Source organism: Microchirus variegatus (assembly GCF_963457635.1).
Source record: "Microchirus variegatus genome assembly, chromosome: 13".
NCBI classification, from domain to species: Eukaryota; Metazoa; Chordata; class Actinopteri; order Pleuronectiformes; family Soleidae; genus Microchirus; species Microchirus variegatus.
In genome coordinates, this window is record NC_139814.1 from 12408275 (window position 1) to 12426346 (window position 18072).

Genomic DNA, 18072 nt, shown 5'->3' on the forward strand with positions numbered 1-18072 from the left:
TCCGTCTGTGTTCGTCGTCCTCGTCGCCGGCCCTTGATCCGTTCCGGGGTGGTGGGATATTTAAAACACACCCGAGCGGACGAAGCAGAGGGAAACACCGACGAGGGGAGGAATCGTGCAGAGAGAAGCCTTAGCGAGCTTTTTTACGCCACAGAGCCGGGGATTTAAATCGTCACTGCTCCGGGAGAGGAGGCGAGAGGAGTGAAAGAAAAGACATTCATGTGGCCATTCTCTCTATAGCCAAACACTTTTAATTTTTGGGATTTCATAATGAGCAAGGAAAGACCTAAGAGGAATATCATTCAAAAGAAATATGTAAGTACAACCATGTTTTTTTTTTCTTCTTTATTCAAGTTTGCTTAGACGAAAAGGCATAAACTTTCATCAGGGACTGTGAAGGTTACCCGCAGACAGACAGCCTGTGCTGCTTATATGGGTCAAATGTGTCTTTAAAGGACAGCGGCTACAAGTTACCTCAACGTGTTCCGTACTCAGGTGGTTTTAATTTAAAGAGACAGTGGTGTTTATTCGGCGTCTGTGTTGCAGCGTTTTCTTCGACTCCCTACATGTTTTAGGCTGTTTGAACATCGGCTGCTGCTTTGAGGAGGAGGAGGAGGAGGAGGAGGGAGAGGAGGAGGATCACTTCGCTCATTTTTTTTGACTCGGGCTTTTTTTTAACGCGTGATGCGGGGATGGATTGTGTGTCATGGCTGCGTGATAAAGCCACAATAAAGGGTGTAAAATTAAATTATATATATATATATATTTATTTATTTATTTTTTTCTAAAAAGAAGGAGACTTGGCAAAGTGTTGCCGGGGGAAGGCTTTTGTTCGCGCACGGTTCTCCTTCCTATTCAGAGACGTGAAGACGAGCCTGTGTCGGCCATGGCTCAGCTATTTCGGCTTCCATTTCGTCCCATGCTGAGCATTTTTTCTCCCCTCTGCGCTTTAAACCTGCAGCCCCCCCCCCCCTCAACCCCCTCACCCTGACAATAAACATGTGCGAGTGCACAATCCCACCGTGGTGGATTTAAAGTCACACGTGGGGCTTTCATATGGAAGACTCTATCTCTTCCTTGTGCATATACATATATATCTCTTATATAAATAAACATGTTTCGCCGACTGTTGTGGCTCTTCAGTTTTCTCCACGAAGAAGAGGAGGTAAAAATAAGGGGGGGGGGGGGTCCGTCCTGCAATTCAGCACATTTATCCACTTGAAACGATCCAGGGACACTCGTGGGTTCTTGTGCGTGTTGTTTTGCTTCAGGATCCCAGTGGATCTTTTTCCTTTTTTTTGTATATATATATATTATTATTATTATTATTATTATTATTATGATTTCACAGCAGCTCCGTGTGTGACCTCTGCTGCAGCACACCGAGGGGATAACTCCTGTATTTTCTGCAGCACTACATTGGGATTAGCTTTTAAAGTGTTTGGCTGTCGTCCTCTGATCTGAAGCTCTGAGTCTCTCTCCTTTTTTTTTTTCTCCTTTCTCCCCCTTCTTTCTCTCCTCCTGCAAAAAGCTGCTGTGTGCAGTCGCATTGCAGAGGCTCATGTATGAAGCGACACCACGAAGCAACCATTTTCTTTCTGCAAACACTAGTGATTATTATTTTTTTTATTTTTACTAGGAGAAATGGCTGTGAAATAAAACCGTGCAGACTCATCTGCGGGTTAAATGGCCGTGGTCTCGCGATCTAAACACCCATTTGTCCTCATTTCACGAGTCCAAACAGAAAGACTTAAAAAAAAAAAAAAATCCTGCAGAGTGAGTCGCTGCACGAAGTTGCCCACTCCACGCTGGGCCTTTTAAGTTTCTTGCACCCCCCACCTCCCCCCCTTTTTTTTAGATCCACGTCTGCATTGTTGCGATGCATTATGGTCACGTGTTTAATGGGACACCAGTGTTGTGTTTAAATGCACAAGATATTTCTCCTCTAAGTCATGAGAGCAGACTGTCCTCATAACAGCAGCAGCAGACAACATGTGGTGTGTCTTCTGAAAAGTGTGCTTCCCCTTGCTGATGATATGTTCGTCTGAAAGAAGAACAATATTTGTGTGTGTGTGTTCAAAGGAAATTATACCAAAAAAAAGGTCAAAGTGAGCAACAGGTTTGCACGAGCAAGTGAGCGGTAATAGAAAAACATGTTTTTGTCCCGTGTGTTCACTCACTTGTAATTTAACTTGGGATTTTCCCTTTTCTTAAGTAATCTATATAGGCAACTCAAATAGGAATTTCTAAAGAACTTTTTTCTAAACTTTTTTTGCCTACATCCCCTAAAGTACACTGACGTATCACCAGTTCCCAAAAATAAGAACATCTTCTCATTTGTTATCATAAATGCAATGACATGAAAATTGTCATTATAGGAAGTAACACATGTAAACTTAACTTTACACTTAAAATACTACATTCATTACGTCATCCTAGTCAGCCTTGAGGTTGAAGTGAATGAGAAGCGCCTAACCACAACAGTATCGACTAATTATACCTTTTCTCTTTGTTGAGAAGTGAACTTTATTTCTACGACCATACCAAAACATTTGGAAACTGTCAAGTTTGTAAGTCTTGCTCTGAATTAAGGAAACAGGATGTTCCCTTGAAATGATGACTTAACTTGAAAAAAAAACCTTGCTTGCATCATTGTCACACTCTTTTTTAAATTATTTATTATTAATAATTTTTTCATTCAGTCCATTCATAACTTTGTTGTATAATTATGAGCGGAGCCAAAGAGTCAGAGCAAGGGAAATTGATTTCACTACTCCTGTTTGCTTGCCACATCTGTCGTGCTTTGGGCAGCTGCAGCTGATGCATTAAGTCTGACTTGGACCAATAACGCTCGCAAAATTGTGCATTTTCCACAACAACCTGGAGGAGTCCCAGTCCCCGAGCCCCCCCTCCAGGCTTTGAGACAGGACTCTTGGCCCCTACTGATCCACCCCCTCCCCCTTATATCCCCCCTTTAATTAGCGTAAGACAATTATACATGCTTGGCTTAACCATTTCCCCTGAAACATGGGTGTGAGATGTTACCCCCCCCCCCCCTCCCCATCCCCACCTCATGCCCAACAAACACCCACTATCTGCCAGTGATATTAAAATTTGCCAGTCATAAAATGATTGGAAACAGGGTTACGAGTCCTTAATAAAAGGCAAACAAGGCGAGGCAATTGTAATTTTCCACCAGGATTGTGAATGTTAATGTGAAGAAAGAGGGGGAGAACAAAAAAAGCCAAATTAGACTGGATAATTACAATTAAAAGTTGTCACGTTGTAATTTCAGCGATGCTTTGTCACAGATGTATTAACTGATGCCGCAAGAGCAAGTTTACACTTTATATCTGTCTGTCAGGGTCAGGGTTCTGTGTAAAGACTGAGGTACAGCAAACTAATGTGTGGTGTTGTTCTGCCTAACGAAACATGACACACGTGTGTGTGTGTGTGTGTTTGTAAACGCATGTAAGGGAGAACAGCAGAAGAGCACGGCAGAGAGCAGCCAGGGCCATTTTGTGCCGAGTCGGCTCTTCCTGTAGGCCCCAGCTGGGGCTAGGCCTCCGATTCAAAGGTTGTGTGTGTGTGTGTGTTTGTGTGCATGCGTGGTGTGTGTGGGACAAGCACAGCTGCTGCAGGGGCCTTTACAAATGTAAAGAGGCTGTCAGTGTTTGTTTCATCAGGCGCACAACTGATGAGGGCCAAGTTGAAAATCCATTGCACTGTGAGTGTGTGCGTTGAGCATGCACAAAAAGAGGAAACAAAAACAGAGAGTGGGGGCAGCATGGGGAGTGCAAAGGCACAGACTCCCCCCCCCCCCCCCCCCCCCGGACCCCCCTCCACTCCTCCTTTTCCTCTCTTTATCTCCCTCTCTCCCCGTCTCTGTCTCACTCTCTCGTTCTTGGGCTGTCCAAATGAAATGTGGGCCTCATGTAGGACCATGAAGAGAGGGTCACGGGGTTGTTTTTTCACCGTGCCCGAGCGTCACTGCGCTTCATTTAACCTAATGTTTCAATGCAAATTCCGCTTTCATAAGCTCCCCTCTCCTCACGTGTGCAACATGGCAAGGTTCACTTTTCACCCCCCCACCCTCTCGTCACTATGGCTACCGAGGCCTATCAAAGTGTACTGTGGCAAAAGCAGTGTTTTACTGCCCGTTTATTTGACGACGTTCGTTATTGTTTACGTTCCACGTGGCACCTGTGAAAGCCGCGACGTGGGGGGAAAACATTAAAAGTGCTTTCCGTATGAAGCTGCTTCGTCTCCACAGCGTCACTTTACATGTGTTTTTTCTATGAATGAATCCCCGGTGCAGAGTATGAAGCAATGACTCGCGTTTTGAAACCAGGATGTCGCAGATATAGAATTACACAGAGTGAAACCAAGGATGGTACTTTTTAAGTCGGAGGTAACGTCACTCACTTATTCCTTTTTCTTTTAATCAATAGGAGAGGGGAAAAAATCAAAGCGGAGCTTTTTCGGAATATGTTGCCAAAGTATAACAATGTGGCATTAAAGTAACTGCCAAGAGCATAAAAGTCCTTCAGAAAGATTGCCAGCTATTTTAACACAATGGATTAGTTTGTGTCCCTCATGCTGTGTCGAGAGAACAAAGCATACAACATACTTCACACAATGTGGACTAAAAAACATACAGATGTATTCTGCTGCCTTATGTCTCTTTGTGTCTTGGTAGCCATTTCATTTTTTGAAAATGTGTGTGTGTGTGGTAATTAATGACTTCCAGGCCTGCGACTATGTTGTGTTAACGCGGAGAGGAAGCAGTCCTTCCCACACTGCAGGCCCAGCCTCGCGTCCCTTTGGCCTCATCACTCCTCTCTTCTGAGACCTGCTAACTTGACAAAACTGCGGCCACTGCGAGTCCTGCCTCCTAATGCTGATGCATTTACGTTTTTATTAGGCTTGTGCTGAAATGATGAGGTGGAAAATCTCCTGTTTAAAGTCTGCTTTGCCAACAGAAAGTTGTCTGCGTTATTACAAGGCTCTCTGTAGCGGTGCCTGCTGCAATTTAGATTGCCGATGGATGGTGAGCAGCCAAATGCATCAGCGCTCGGCTTTCTTTTTTTCCCTCTAACATAAATACAGACTCTTTACCCTTTACTTCCCCCGTTCTTCTCGCATGTCTGTTTCCTTCAGAATTATGTCACACACACACACACACACACACAAGCTCGCGGGACAAACTACGTTATGCAACATGACCTTTTCTCTTATCAGCTGCTGGCACAGAGAGCTATCTCAGGCTTTTATACCAGCACACACACACGGAGGCAAAGGTCTCGAGGTGCAGGTGAGATAAACTGGTTTTTGTGGCCAACTGTGCAGTGTGTCACTCGTGTGGGTTTGACATAAAACGGCGGCGTGACCGTCTCCCGCTTACGTAACGCCGCGCATCCCTGTCGCAAGCGGGGTTCGTTCGCCGGACCGTGTAGGTGTTCCGCAGCATGTGCTCCGCTCTGCGTTTGGGACACAAGGCAGAGTTGGAACGCGGCGCTGTTGTGGGCGGCCAATGCGCGTGGGTGTGTTTGTCACGTAGGCCCTGCACCACGTGCGTTCCCTCCACGCTCATCTTAATTCTGGCGAGTGATTTATATCCTCCTGCTCCTGTGGGTTTGGACGAAAATGGGGGGGGGGGGAGCAAGACAGCTGGTCAGGCCCCGAGAGGCTCTCTCTGTGTGTGTGTGTTTGTGTGTGTCTGTGTGTGTGTGTGGTTGCCACGGCTTATCCGTTCAGGATCCTTATGAAGCTGAATCAACACTTTAGCTTTGTCTTTGGTTTGGCCTTGCAGCCCTTATGGGGACCAATGAAGGACATTCAGCAATAGAAGAATGAACAGAAGTACCAAATGTCTCTGTTTAATCCTCGTAAAGCTAAAATGGGAGGCATTAAAATGTTTTTTTTTCTTCCACCCAGAGCTATTGTAGCTTAGTCTGGCATTAGCTTTTTAATGACTGTTCTGTGCATGCCGAGGACAAACCCCCTTGACCGGCTTCTCCGCGCTCCTCGTCTCGGGCTACATCAGTTTAATAAACACTCCTTACATTTTCATCCCGTGGTCAATCCCGTCTTATCCCCTATTGTGACACCGTCGTCTTTACACATCCAGTGAATTAAGCCTCGGGGGGGATGAAGATACAGAGCGGGCGCTCAGTCAGTATCGATCCCTCCATTACTCCCCTCTCTTTCCCGCCACAGTTTCAGTGTCAAACATATGCCAGCGCGACTCCGCAGGCAGCGACATAAAGTGTCTGGACGGTGATGTTAAGATTAGGAAATCTTGAATCTTTCTGCCATTTGGCTCCTTTAAAAAAAAAAAAAGGAAGAAAAATCTGTATTCTAACCCATATTCATTTTCCCATTCATTACACATTCGAGCTTTATGGTCTCATGAGCCTTCTACCATTTATGAGTCCTATGATAGAGCAGTGTTTCTTCCTGCCAACAAACCACTGGCCTCTCTTCAGGTCCAGCGTTGACTTGGCAGATGCACAGCCCTCTCATTTAATCCCTCATGAGGGTCTTTTCCAGTGTTAACTCTTAGAAAAATATATATTTATCATGATCTATATGAATTTACAGCAGGCTTTTGTGGGTTTCGAACATGTTAGGAGCTCTTGGACGCAGAGCTTTAAGTTATTCTGGCTTAATGATGCTGCAATAGAACGGTAGGTGTGTCACGATGTAAATGGGTTTCATACAAAGCTTGTTCATTCAAGACGGCAGTTATTTATTTCATGTTTTTTGACTTGATGAGGAGAATTAGCGATTTACTAAAAAGGTGTTAAGTGAATCTGGCCCTCGCTCTCACAGATAATGTATTCCAGTCTGTATTTACAGGACTGGGCAGGAGCACGTTTTAATGCTGAAACATGGTTGGAGGAGGAAGGGGGGGGAGAGGACGGGTCTGTGTTGCTGCTGAGTGGTCGGACGGGCTGGTTCCCATGTCTGCTCATATGTGAGAAAACGGGAGGTAGTCGTGGTTGGTGGTTGACGAGTGTAAGTGGCAGGATAAATGGTTTATTTGACTCGTAGGTCAATATATACACATTCTGTTTGCATCTATCCTACATCCCCATCCTCCCTCTGCCATGAGAAATGCATTACTTCCCCCATCTTGTCTCGTAATAGAATACCAAGTGCATTTTCCCCCCCCTCCCTCTGTTCTGTTCCACTCTATCTCTCTCACCTCCTCCTGCTCGGCTCAATTCACTCTATTACTCAGCGCGGCTACAAAGAGAGGAGAGAGGCGTCGGGAGCTTTGCTGTGGGATAGCGCTGGAGGAGAGTGGACGGAAGAAGCGGGGTTATTTTCACCATCGGCTCCGCTGCAGAATTGACTCAGTTGCAGAGGAGGAGCCATTGCACGATTGGCAAGATCTGCTCAGTATTAGCTGCACTTTGCATGTGCGTTAAAGATCAGACTGGAAAGATGATTCATGATTAGGGTTGTCGGTAGTTTTTTGCACTTCTCTCCTCTTGGTCTCAGTGGACACCTCTCATTTCTTTCATCTGTTTTTTTGTTTTGATTTGTTCTGCCAAAGGAAACTTTGAGCTCCAGTTTGATCTCGCACAGCTGTGTGAATTAACCGTCTCCACTCACTGCCACCCTGCTAATATGCGTGCACATGCATGGTTTAGCCTAACCCTTATTTTCCAGCTGATGGATCTTTCCTTTCTGGTAAAATACACACTACTGTTCAAAAGTTTGGGGTCACCTATACACTTTTTGTTGTTTTCCATTAAAAGTCACACTTTTATTTAATCAAAAGAGTTGCAAAATTAATAGAAAATATAGTCAAGACCTTGACAAGATTGGAAATAATGATTTTTATTCAAAATAATAATTTGGCAAAACTGTTTTTATCTGTACTTACATCATTGCACAAGGGTTTCTAATCATCCAATAGCCTTCTAACGCGATTAGCAAACACTTTAAATCGGCCTCTATACACCTATGTACATATTCCATTAAAAACCAGACGTTTGCAGCTAGAATAGTCGTTTACCACATTAACAATGTATATAGTGTATTTCTGATTCATTCATTATGTTATATTAATTGAAAAAAAGGTGTTTTTCCTTCAAAAATGACATTTCTAAGTGAGCCAAAAGTTTTGAAAGGTAGTGTAAGTTTAGTTTTAGTGTTAAATATCTGTTCTCTGCTGTTCTGAAACATTTTCAATTTTTTTTTGTTTTTTTTCCCATAAATGCCGTTCATCATTTAAATCTTTCTTATGTGCAGCACCAGGGGTTGTTCCTACGGTGTGAGTCGTCAGTGTAGAAATATTGATTTTACTTTTCTCTTTCCTTATTGATTCTTCTTGTCTTTTTCTGAGCAATAGGTGCTTTTTAAGTTCATCCACAGAGAGAAGCAGGGTGAGTCAAAGGTATTGTTCCACCCCCCCCCCCCCCATTTCCCCCCTTTTAGTAAACTCCACTCAATAGATGAGGGCTTTTTTTACAATTCTCCTGGCTATGTGATTTCCTCCAGGCCTCACAGCAGGGGGCTAGAGTGCATGGTACACTGAGGGAAGGGCGCCAGAGTCTGGGCTGAATGTCTGGTCAGTGTCCCCCTGGCCCTGGATCAAACATTACACGGCCTGAGGGGGGGTGGGGGGGAGGGACGGACAACAATGGACATCACAACCTGTGATCATCAAGGAGAAGAAGGATGGAAATAATCAAATTAGACACCATCTCATCTGTAATGTCCACAGTGACGGCATTAAGGACGTCTTCTAATCTGTTGTGACAACATCAGCACCTGAGAAAGCGCACGAACCTCGCCGCCGAGAAAGGCTCACACGAGCCCTTTGCTGTTTTTAGATTTAATTGTTCGAGAATGTGGAGAGGAAATGAGGTAACCACTGGTTGAATCAACGTCTGAGTGGTGCACGCTCACTTTCGACTCCTCACAACTAGCAGGAAGTTACCATGGTGACGAGAAAGTACCATGTCCCCCCCCATCCACCCTCCCACCCCCTGGCCACTTTCTACTCTCTCCTGTGCTTATGTTGTGAGAGTGTATGTGTGGTTGGTTTGGGGGGCGGACTTAAACCTTCCACCCCCCCCCCCCCCCCCCCCAGGTTACTATAGAAACTGACATGTTGTCTACAAGGTCTCTGTCAAAATCTATTTTGTTTCAGCTCACAGGGATGTGCTGAAGCAGTAGATGAAGATTAAAGTTGTATTGTTGTTGGAGCGTCTGTCTCCTGGCTGCGTTAGGAGAAAGTTACTATATCTTATTTCTCTATATGTGAGGCAAAAACATCAGGTATGAAGCAGTGAAAAAGGAGAAATTTGATACAAAAAAACAGGCTTTTTAAAATGTCAACACCCTCTGCTATTTTCAGTTTTATTCCTTTTTAGATTCTTTTAGGAGAAATGTGTTGTTTTTTTTTTGCCCATGTTCCTTATTTGACAATACGGTTTCCTTGTACTTGCTGTTGTAACATCTGCTCAGTACATTTCTACAGTCATAAGATACTGGAAAGCTATTAAAAGTGTTGGCCCATTTCCTGACAGTGGCGCAGATATTTTACATTTACTCACGGGCATTTTCGTTTTCAGCAATCAACCCTCCCCCCCTACACACACACACATTTAAGTCACTGGAATGAAGTTGTAGAATTTTTATATTACTCATAGCAGTCAGTCATGCGTGTATTAACTGTTGATTTCGAATTCCCTTTTATTTCTGGAGTTGCGGTTGTGATAAATGAACTTTTTCACACTGTACACTAATGTTTTAATGAAGGAGAATTACAAAGCTTTATTTAAATCTGCTTATTGACGGAGTGTGATTCATTAGGATGGTTCAATAGTTTACCACATTCTCACTGGTGAAACAAACAGTGAAACAGGTTTTTATCACCTTTTATCTGCATTTTCACCTATTTCTCTTAGCAGCTTCACATGGTATCTACCCTCTTATTTCAGCGTGAAAGAGGTTTTTCCAACGTGGTCCTTGAGGCAACAACTCTGGCTCGCTCAACCTAAACATTTACTGAGTAATGGGAGATTTAAACTATACATAGTGGAGCATGAATTTATATCTGGTTTAAATATATATATTTGTCTCACTCTTTGATCTTTATTTTAAATGAATATATATAATAATGCCAAGCCCAGGCCGCCTGTGAGGTCAAGTACAGTGATAAATCCTGCTATTAGGACGTATAAGCACCTTTCTCTCTCTCATAATTGCCTCTCATGCATCACATTTATTCTTCCTCCTCTTGCTGAACCAAGGCCATTATTTGCCTTCTCTTTCACCAACCTCTCCACTCTGCCGATCCCTTTTTCGCTTTTACAGAGTCTTCCTTTACCTTGTCAGGAATGGTACTTTCATGTTTCCTCTGCTCTTGCCATCTCTCTCTCTCTCTCTCTCACCTTCCCTTCTTCTCTGTCCACTGTGTTGTGTTGTTCCCGCCCTCTGGGCCCCTCAGGCGTCATAGACTTTGCCTTTGTGTGCAATGGTGTGGTACGGGGTTGGGCTGAGGTACGAAGGGGTTTTGTCCCAAGCTGGGAGGTGAAAATCATTTCTTAATTGCCTCATGTCTTTTTTTTTTTGTGTGTGTGTGGCAGTAGCTGTGCCAGAGAATGGACTCCTTCACTACACTTCCCTAAACAGTGAGGAACTCCCTCGTCTAAGCCTTGGCTTTGTTTCATAATGCTCTCTGGCTGCAGGGTAATCTGCAGTCATACAGCAACACACAAACACACCGGTTTTGAAACGGTGTTGGATGCAGTAGGAAAAAACAAAGACAATAGGCTCTGGATGTTGCACCACGAGGTCTAGAGGTGTGTTGTGAATGAACAGTCGCACTCGTGTTGTGAAGCACGGTGTGTGCGTAGATGTCTGCGTGTTCGGTGACAACTTTTAATCCTAACATTTCTGAGCTTTATTAAAAAAAGATGTTGAAGCTTGCCTTTAACCACAGTGTGTTGCAGCTGCTCTAACTCTAGTATGTGCAGGTCCTTTTCACATGACAGATGTGGTCTTATCACTAATGACTAGACATATTATACCCTATTTATACGAGTTAACCTAGTTCCCTGGTGCCCTAATGAACATGTCTTTGGTCAAAATACCATGAAGCTCATGATGAAGCACCACAGCAGTTCAATCACCCTGCCAAAACAGCCCTGTTCAGAACACTGTATCCACTGGACATGTAAATCCTCTGGAAGGCTGGAAGTTTGTGTAGAAATCTGTGCTGCACTGTGCAGCCAAGAATAGAACACTTTGCGGACTTCCGCTTTTCCGGATATACTATTGCCCTCCTCTGCAGTCTCCTTTTTTAGCGACAAAGCGGAGCGCCGTGCGGAGCTTAGACTGAGGCGGACCACAAAAACATGACTGAGTCATCTTTTTTCCCACTTTGCCTACTCATAGGGCCTCCAGAGACCCAAATATAAGTATTAAAATGATTAAAAAGTTGATTTTGCATAATATGTCCCCTTTCAGTGATATATTTTTCCTGTGGGAACAACTGTGCACATTTCATTTTGAGAAAATTATGCTTTAGCTCCATATTGGATCAAAATTAGTATTATGGGTCTGTTCAATGTGTTTTGAGACTCATTTGAGACGCAGGATGATTTATGGACGCAGCACAGCTCCAGCTTAGATTATCACTGGTCAAGAGGATTGTTGTCTGCCAGTTTCGGACGTTTTCGTTGACCCTTTCAGAGGCTAACCACAGAGGCCGGCTGAACCATTGTCCCTATTATGCTCGGAATATTTGTGTGACCACATTCAGGCCATGCGTCCGCTTGTCCCGTCAACTGCCAGCGGAGAACTGTGGTCGGCTTCCGTTAACCACTGCACCAGCTCGTAATCTTATCTCCCTGACAATATGCATTAGGCTCAGCCTGCTGCTGGTTAACCCTTCTAAGGTCGCAGTTTTTTTCCCCCTCTAGCTCCCATTGGTGCAACGGTTGCGTTGAGAGGAAGTGTTGTCGTTTTTGCATTTTCAACTTTTGCCTCGCCGAAACCCAATCCCGGTTTGACTGATAGGTCATATTCTCCGCAGGATCAGTGAGTCATAACTGCTTTGACATGAAGGAGCTTATCTCTCTCCGCCCTCCTCCTCCTACCAGTGAAGGGTGTATGAATTAAACAGTGGCCTACATGCAAGCAACAATTTACTTTAATTGCTTTAAATTTACTACAATTACTTTAATTTTACTTGGCTGCATTGTGCTACCTAAACCCTGATTGTTGTTTTCTTCGAGCGGGAGTTGTTGTAACATAATCAAACCTCCTGTTGTTCTGGCAAAGTGCATTGTGAAATCTATCCACTGCTCATTTTTTATGGGGAGTGAATTTGTTGCCGCTGCTGGCTCGCCTTTGCGCCGTATTTATCAGCGTGGATGGATCTCTTCCCCCCCCCCCCCTCCTGCGAAACATTTGAGAGGTGACACATGTTATATGCACTTTTAATATTCCCCGGAGGTCACGCTTGTGAATTTGATTAGCTTGGCTGAAATATGATGGCTGTGATATCGAGTGACTTGGCTGATATTGAATTTTTAATCTCGGTGTCTACTTCGGCTTGCGAGACGTGCCGTTTTTCCCCGCTCAGGGTTGTTGGAAATTGAGAAACTGAATAGTTTGCTCCCAGCAGGAAGTCAAGGGCTTATTTATTTTATTTATTAAAGGTTCACGCACAACTGTAATTGTAATGCAGTATCGTATCAAGTGGCTAAAACACAAGAGGTTGTTTAGGTGATAACATAATGTTTTTCACTCGGGTCAGACTTGTTGACCCTGGATGAGTGTCTACAGGATTTAGAAGAGCAGTTTATCCTCGTGACACGTCGTGTCGAGTGGAACTAGTAGCCAAGGTGCTATCACGGGGAAAAAACTGTCCGCACTGTGTCTCCCTCCTGCTGGGTGCACACAAATTGTGGCATCATTGTCATATTCAGCTCCGCCGGCTCTGGATTTACTTTGGTCATTCACTCAAGTGCAGCCACTCAGCTCTCCATCTTTTATTCACTTGTCTTGTTATTGCATCTGTAGCACAAGCTAAATCCCATTGATTACTCCATTCACTTGTGTCACTGACTGGGGCACCGCATGTGGACGAGGAGGAGGAGGGGGGGGGGGAACCCTTGATCGATTCAGGGGCCCCAGAGCTGCGCAAGGGCCCTGTAACATGACAGGGATTAGATGTTTATTGCTTCAGACCTGGAGCAAGCTGTTGACACGAGACCCAGAATTCCTTGCTGTGCCTGTGGTTACGAGATCAGAAGGAGTGTTTAAAACCTGTTTTAGTCAAAACCTCTCCTGCTGTCGATTAGAATTTCAAGTAGAGAGCGTAACGTCACCCACATTTAGCCGTCTTCTGTCGGTCTCTGTCTGTGCTACATGTGTCTCCACTTCAGAAATCTCCACACTAGTTCATCATTCTCTCCCTTTCTCAGCAAAAAAAATAAAATAATTATCTTTAATTTTCCCGTGAGAGAGGAATCAAAAAAAATCTAGCGTGGGAATTGAATAAGTCAAACCCTTGAAAATGCGTCTGTGCGCAACAGTCAGTTTGCATATTATTTCCATAACTGAGGGCGGTGATGAATGGAAGATTTGTCAGATGGATTGATTTACGAAGGCAGCTGTCACTCACAGAGTGAGTATTCTGAGCGCGTCCACGCCGACCTATCAGCAGCTGACCGACTCTGTGACTGATGCTGGTTATTTCTGCTTCATTTTTTTCCTCATCTCACCTTTGCTCAGCTTTTTTTCTTCTTTTTTTTTTTTTTTTTACTGGTAACTGTCGCACGAGTAGGGAATAAAGTTGTTTTCGTGTTGAGACTACTTACTGAGAGAAGTGATGGACAAGGCAAGGAAGTGAATGAACATCCACTGACAGGCTGTGTTGCATTTTTTCTCTTCTTTTTCCTCTTTGTCCCCTTCTCTGGGCCTTCACCCTCCTCTTTTGTATCCCTCGAGCTGGTAGGTGTTATCAGTGCAGCTATTGTCGGGGCTGAAAGAGCAAAGGGGGGCTCATGAGACCCCCTGACAATGGGCACATGCTTCCCCCTCTGTGAGCTTCCTGTGTCTTGATTGTGTGTGTGCGCAATGGTAGGAGCTGTGCGATAAGACCTTTGTGTGTCTGGGATGCACCTCTCTCTCCTCCTCCTCTAGCTAATAGTCACCTGTTTTTAGCCGCAGGTGTTGCGGCACAAACGGTTGTGATTAACCACCGTTGAAGTCAGGACCGTGGCAAAACCGCAACGCCATCTAAAATAAATACCACACAGGTGCATTGGTAACGCTACACTCCATTGATTTAACCAGAAACTGTGTACGTATCAAGTTCTGTGTGGAAATTACCTGGAGCTTCAGGTGAAACGAGCTTCTTAGTCATCTCTCTAAGTTGATGTGAACTTTCAAACCTGAGGTCACTCGGAACAAATGCACATCATGGCAGAGTTGAATGCGAGTGTGGCCCAGTGTTTGCCCCTGAGTGGCAGTAAAGAAGTAGGTCAGCGGGAGATACTGCGTTGAACTCGAGCTGAGCTGCGTGTGTGAGCATGTGTAGTGCAGTGTGTAATTTGTTTCCTTCCGCCAGGAACCAACCTGACCTCCCCCATCTTCCATAGTGTGTTTATGTGTGTGTGTGTGTGTGTGTGTTTGTATGTCAGTATGTGACGGCTGAAGCCCCGGCCCGGCACAGCTCAGTGCTCGGTGTCGCCGTGAGAAGCAGAGTCAGCAGTCATATGCAGACTGACAGCCGAGGGAGTGAGGGAGTATCAGACTCCGAGTGAGGAGGGCTCTATTTTTGAGAGGCAGAGAATGAGCACGCACGACTCTTGAGGAGGAGGAAGAACTATACAGTAGAGAAGACTTAACCTGGACGAGCGAATTCTCTCCCTCTCTCTTATGCCGACTTTCACAGCACGCTGCTGTTGTTAGGGGATGTGCTGAGCTGCTCCACCCCTCTCCCCCCTCACGAGCCAATCCACTATCATATTCCTCGCCATGCTGCCATCTGATTGGTGGGCTGTCTGAGCCTGTGGAATAAAATGGGATTGATGGGTAATCTGGGACAGGAGCTGGGGAGAGTAGGACAGGGATAAAGTAACACTGACTTAGCCACGGGGACATGGATGTAATGCAGGGATAAGATCATAGCAGAACAGTCATTTACAAAAAAAAATGTTCCCAATGTGAAGCTGGATTCCCTCCATTCATAGGCTATTTATCCATGTTTTTGGTAGATTTGATGGTGTATACTGTATGTGCAGAGGACCCCCCCCACCCTCCCTTTGGGTATTGTCATAGCTGTGAATGCCTAATGGGAAGTGAAACCAGAGCTGGAGATTACTTTGTAATTGCTGCCGAGCGTCATTGGCTTATGTTGTTGTACACTATTGCGTAGCTATGTTTTTATAAGAGCAGAACAGGTACACGAGCAAACTGCACGCTGTATCTGCAGAAAGCATGTTGTCAAAATACGGCGAGTGTCTGTTCTTAAGACGCCACCTCGTATTCGTATTCGTCTCTGCAGACAGAAGCGCTGGTTGATTTGAGAACACTTTAAAGCTTCATGTGAACACTTGTTATGTGGGGTATTGCCTGGAGAGATTCTGAACACTAAACAAAGTACAAAAAAAAAGCGTGTTTGATTGGAGTTGTGACCACAAGCAGCCCCCCCCCCCCTTCTTTAAGATGCTTTACGCGTACAAATGAGTATAGATGAGTGTGCGTTTAAATCAATCGGCTGCCAAATACGATGAAAACTGCCGTTTACCACGAGTCACGTCAATAAGACATTGATTTGGAAATGCAGTGACTTCAGTTTAGGGAAACTATGAATATATGTTAAGGGTTTTTTATTTTTATATCTAGATCCAAGGCAACACAAAGCTGAAATGTAGAAAATGATGGACATTCATGTTTGCCTTTACCTAGCAATCAGTCTCACATCTATGCAGATTTCCATTACTGTCACTGCGGCTTCTACGCACTGTATTTCTCATCATGAGTCTACGTGTGCACACCCCCTCACCACGACGCAGAGAATACGAACAGAAATCCCCGTGTCAGTGAAACTGTGCATCATCCCGTCTTGTGACGCGGTGTATTTTCTTTTTTTCCCTCTTCATCTCGTTTTTTGTTTTCTTTCTAAAATGACCACAAACCACAAACTCTCACACCCTGTAGAGGAGAAAGTGTGTGGTGTGTTCAGGCGCAGTCCCATAAGAGCCAGGCACCGTCCCCCACCCCCCCATTTTTAGCCAAAACTTGGAGGAATTAAAGAGGCAGAGTCAACGGTCCAGCAACTCTGAATAAGCCCGGAGGATAAACAGGCCCCAAGTTAATTATTCAAACCAGCAGGAGAGATGCCTGGCATGCAAACATGCACAGGGTTTCCCCTGTAATAGCACAGGGGCCTCCTGCTCGGCCTCCTGTGGTTTGGTCAGGCCAAGTACTTTGTGGTTTAAAAAAAAAGAAAGAAGAAAAAGTTATTTTAAACACAAATACTCGGATGACATATTTGTCTTTCTAAATTTAAGAATACACCATGTGACAAATGTTTATAAAGGAGGAAAAGCTACTGTATCTTAGCTCAGAAAAACATCGTTTTCAGGTCATTTTTTGAAGTCTTAGTCATCTTTACACTTTCCCCTGCGCCGCCCCCCCTTCTCCACGCCCGCACTGACAGGAAGACTACCCGGTTTCATTATGAGACAGAACCACAGAACATCGAGAGGGGAAATCTCTTCACGTCAATGCTGACTTTCCAAAAAGCAGTCACATCCACAGCCTCTCCATATCGCCTCGCTCCGTTTCCAGCAAAGAGATCCCACGCTACTTTTGATTTTGTTCAACACACGGAGCCTAATTGGCACTGTTTTAAAATCCCGTAAATTAGCTTCGCGCGTTTGTGACACATTTCTTTTTTTTTTTTACCGTATAGCACTGTATGTGTTTGCACTGTGCTTGACACAACCTTTCCCCCTGCATGGTTTTACTATCTGTGATCTCACTTATTAATTCGTAGCGAGAGAGAAACGGCTCCATACTGTTCCTGTGCTGCAAACGACATCATTATGTCTTGTAAATGGTAATTTTTAGAGCATTGTTGCTTTTGTTTGTGAGACAGAGTGAGTGACAGTGTGTGTGTGTGTGTGTGTGTATGTGTGAGCAGGGCATGGTCGAGCGTTTGTTTGAAACCATGGCCATGTTTGCTCTCACTCTACAGGCCTTCCTTTGACTTGACTTAGGAGCAATTTTACCTGGAGAGCGGCGGATGCCATGGCGGTTAGTCGAGGTGTGGGAACAAGCGGGAGCGCTGTTGGAACACACATTGCCACATACTCCCCCAGTGTGATGAGCAAAGCTGAGGCGATGCTGAGCCACACACACACACACACACGCACTCCTCCATTGTGATGAGCTGTTCTGATACAATGCAAAGCTCCGAGTCACACAGCAGAGGAGCTGCTGACTCTGTGTAGGCGCTGATGTGATGAAATGCTTGTTTACGCAGACGTCAACTATTACATCTAAGTGAACCGCGTCTCAGCTTGACATTCCGGTCAACTGAATCATATTGTTTTCTATTGCTCCCTAGTATTCTCACGTATTGACAAAATAACTCGTAACTCGTGTCATTCGTGTTTCATTATGCACAGTTTTTCTTGGCAGTTTGTTATTTATAGTAAATGTGAAAAATGTAAGTTGTTCTATATACAGTATGTACTTGATTTGCCTGATTTAGGTGTTGAATTACGAGGCTCAGTCACAGCTGAAAATTAGATTATAGATAAGGGAACACATTCACCATTAACTAGGTGCTTACTAACATATAGAAGTTGCATACTAGCACTTTATTAGTAATCATTCAGTATTAACACCTCATTCTACATAACTTTATTCTACCTCTATTACGACACAAATTAAGATTTTTCCTACATAAGGTGTTTATATGTGCTTAATATTAACTAATAAAGGGCTAGTATGCTACTTGTATGCATGTTAGTAAGCACCTAGTTAATGGTTAATAGTTAAAGCATTACATCTTGGAAAAAT

General features: G+C 44.3%; 1 protein-coding gene across 1 annotated transcript in view; it reads left to right on the forward strand.

Moving 5' to 3' along the window:
- Positions 1–242: 242 nt before the first annotated feature.
- The window catches only part of jarid2b (jumonji and AT-rich interaction domain containing 2b), a gene marked incomplete at its 3' end in the record, with an annotated part of 104948 nt that continues 87118 nt past the window's right edge, over positions 243–18072 (forward strand). Inside the window, exon 1 of the mRNA XM_083899456.1 lies at positions 243–315. Coding sequence (XP_083755582.1) covers positions 271–315 — 45 coding nt within the window. The 5' untranslated portion in view covers positions 243–270. The remainder of the gene's footprint in view (positions 316–18072) is intronic.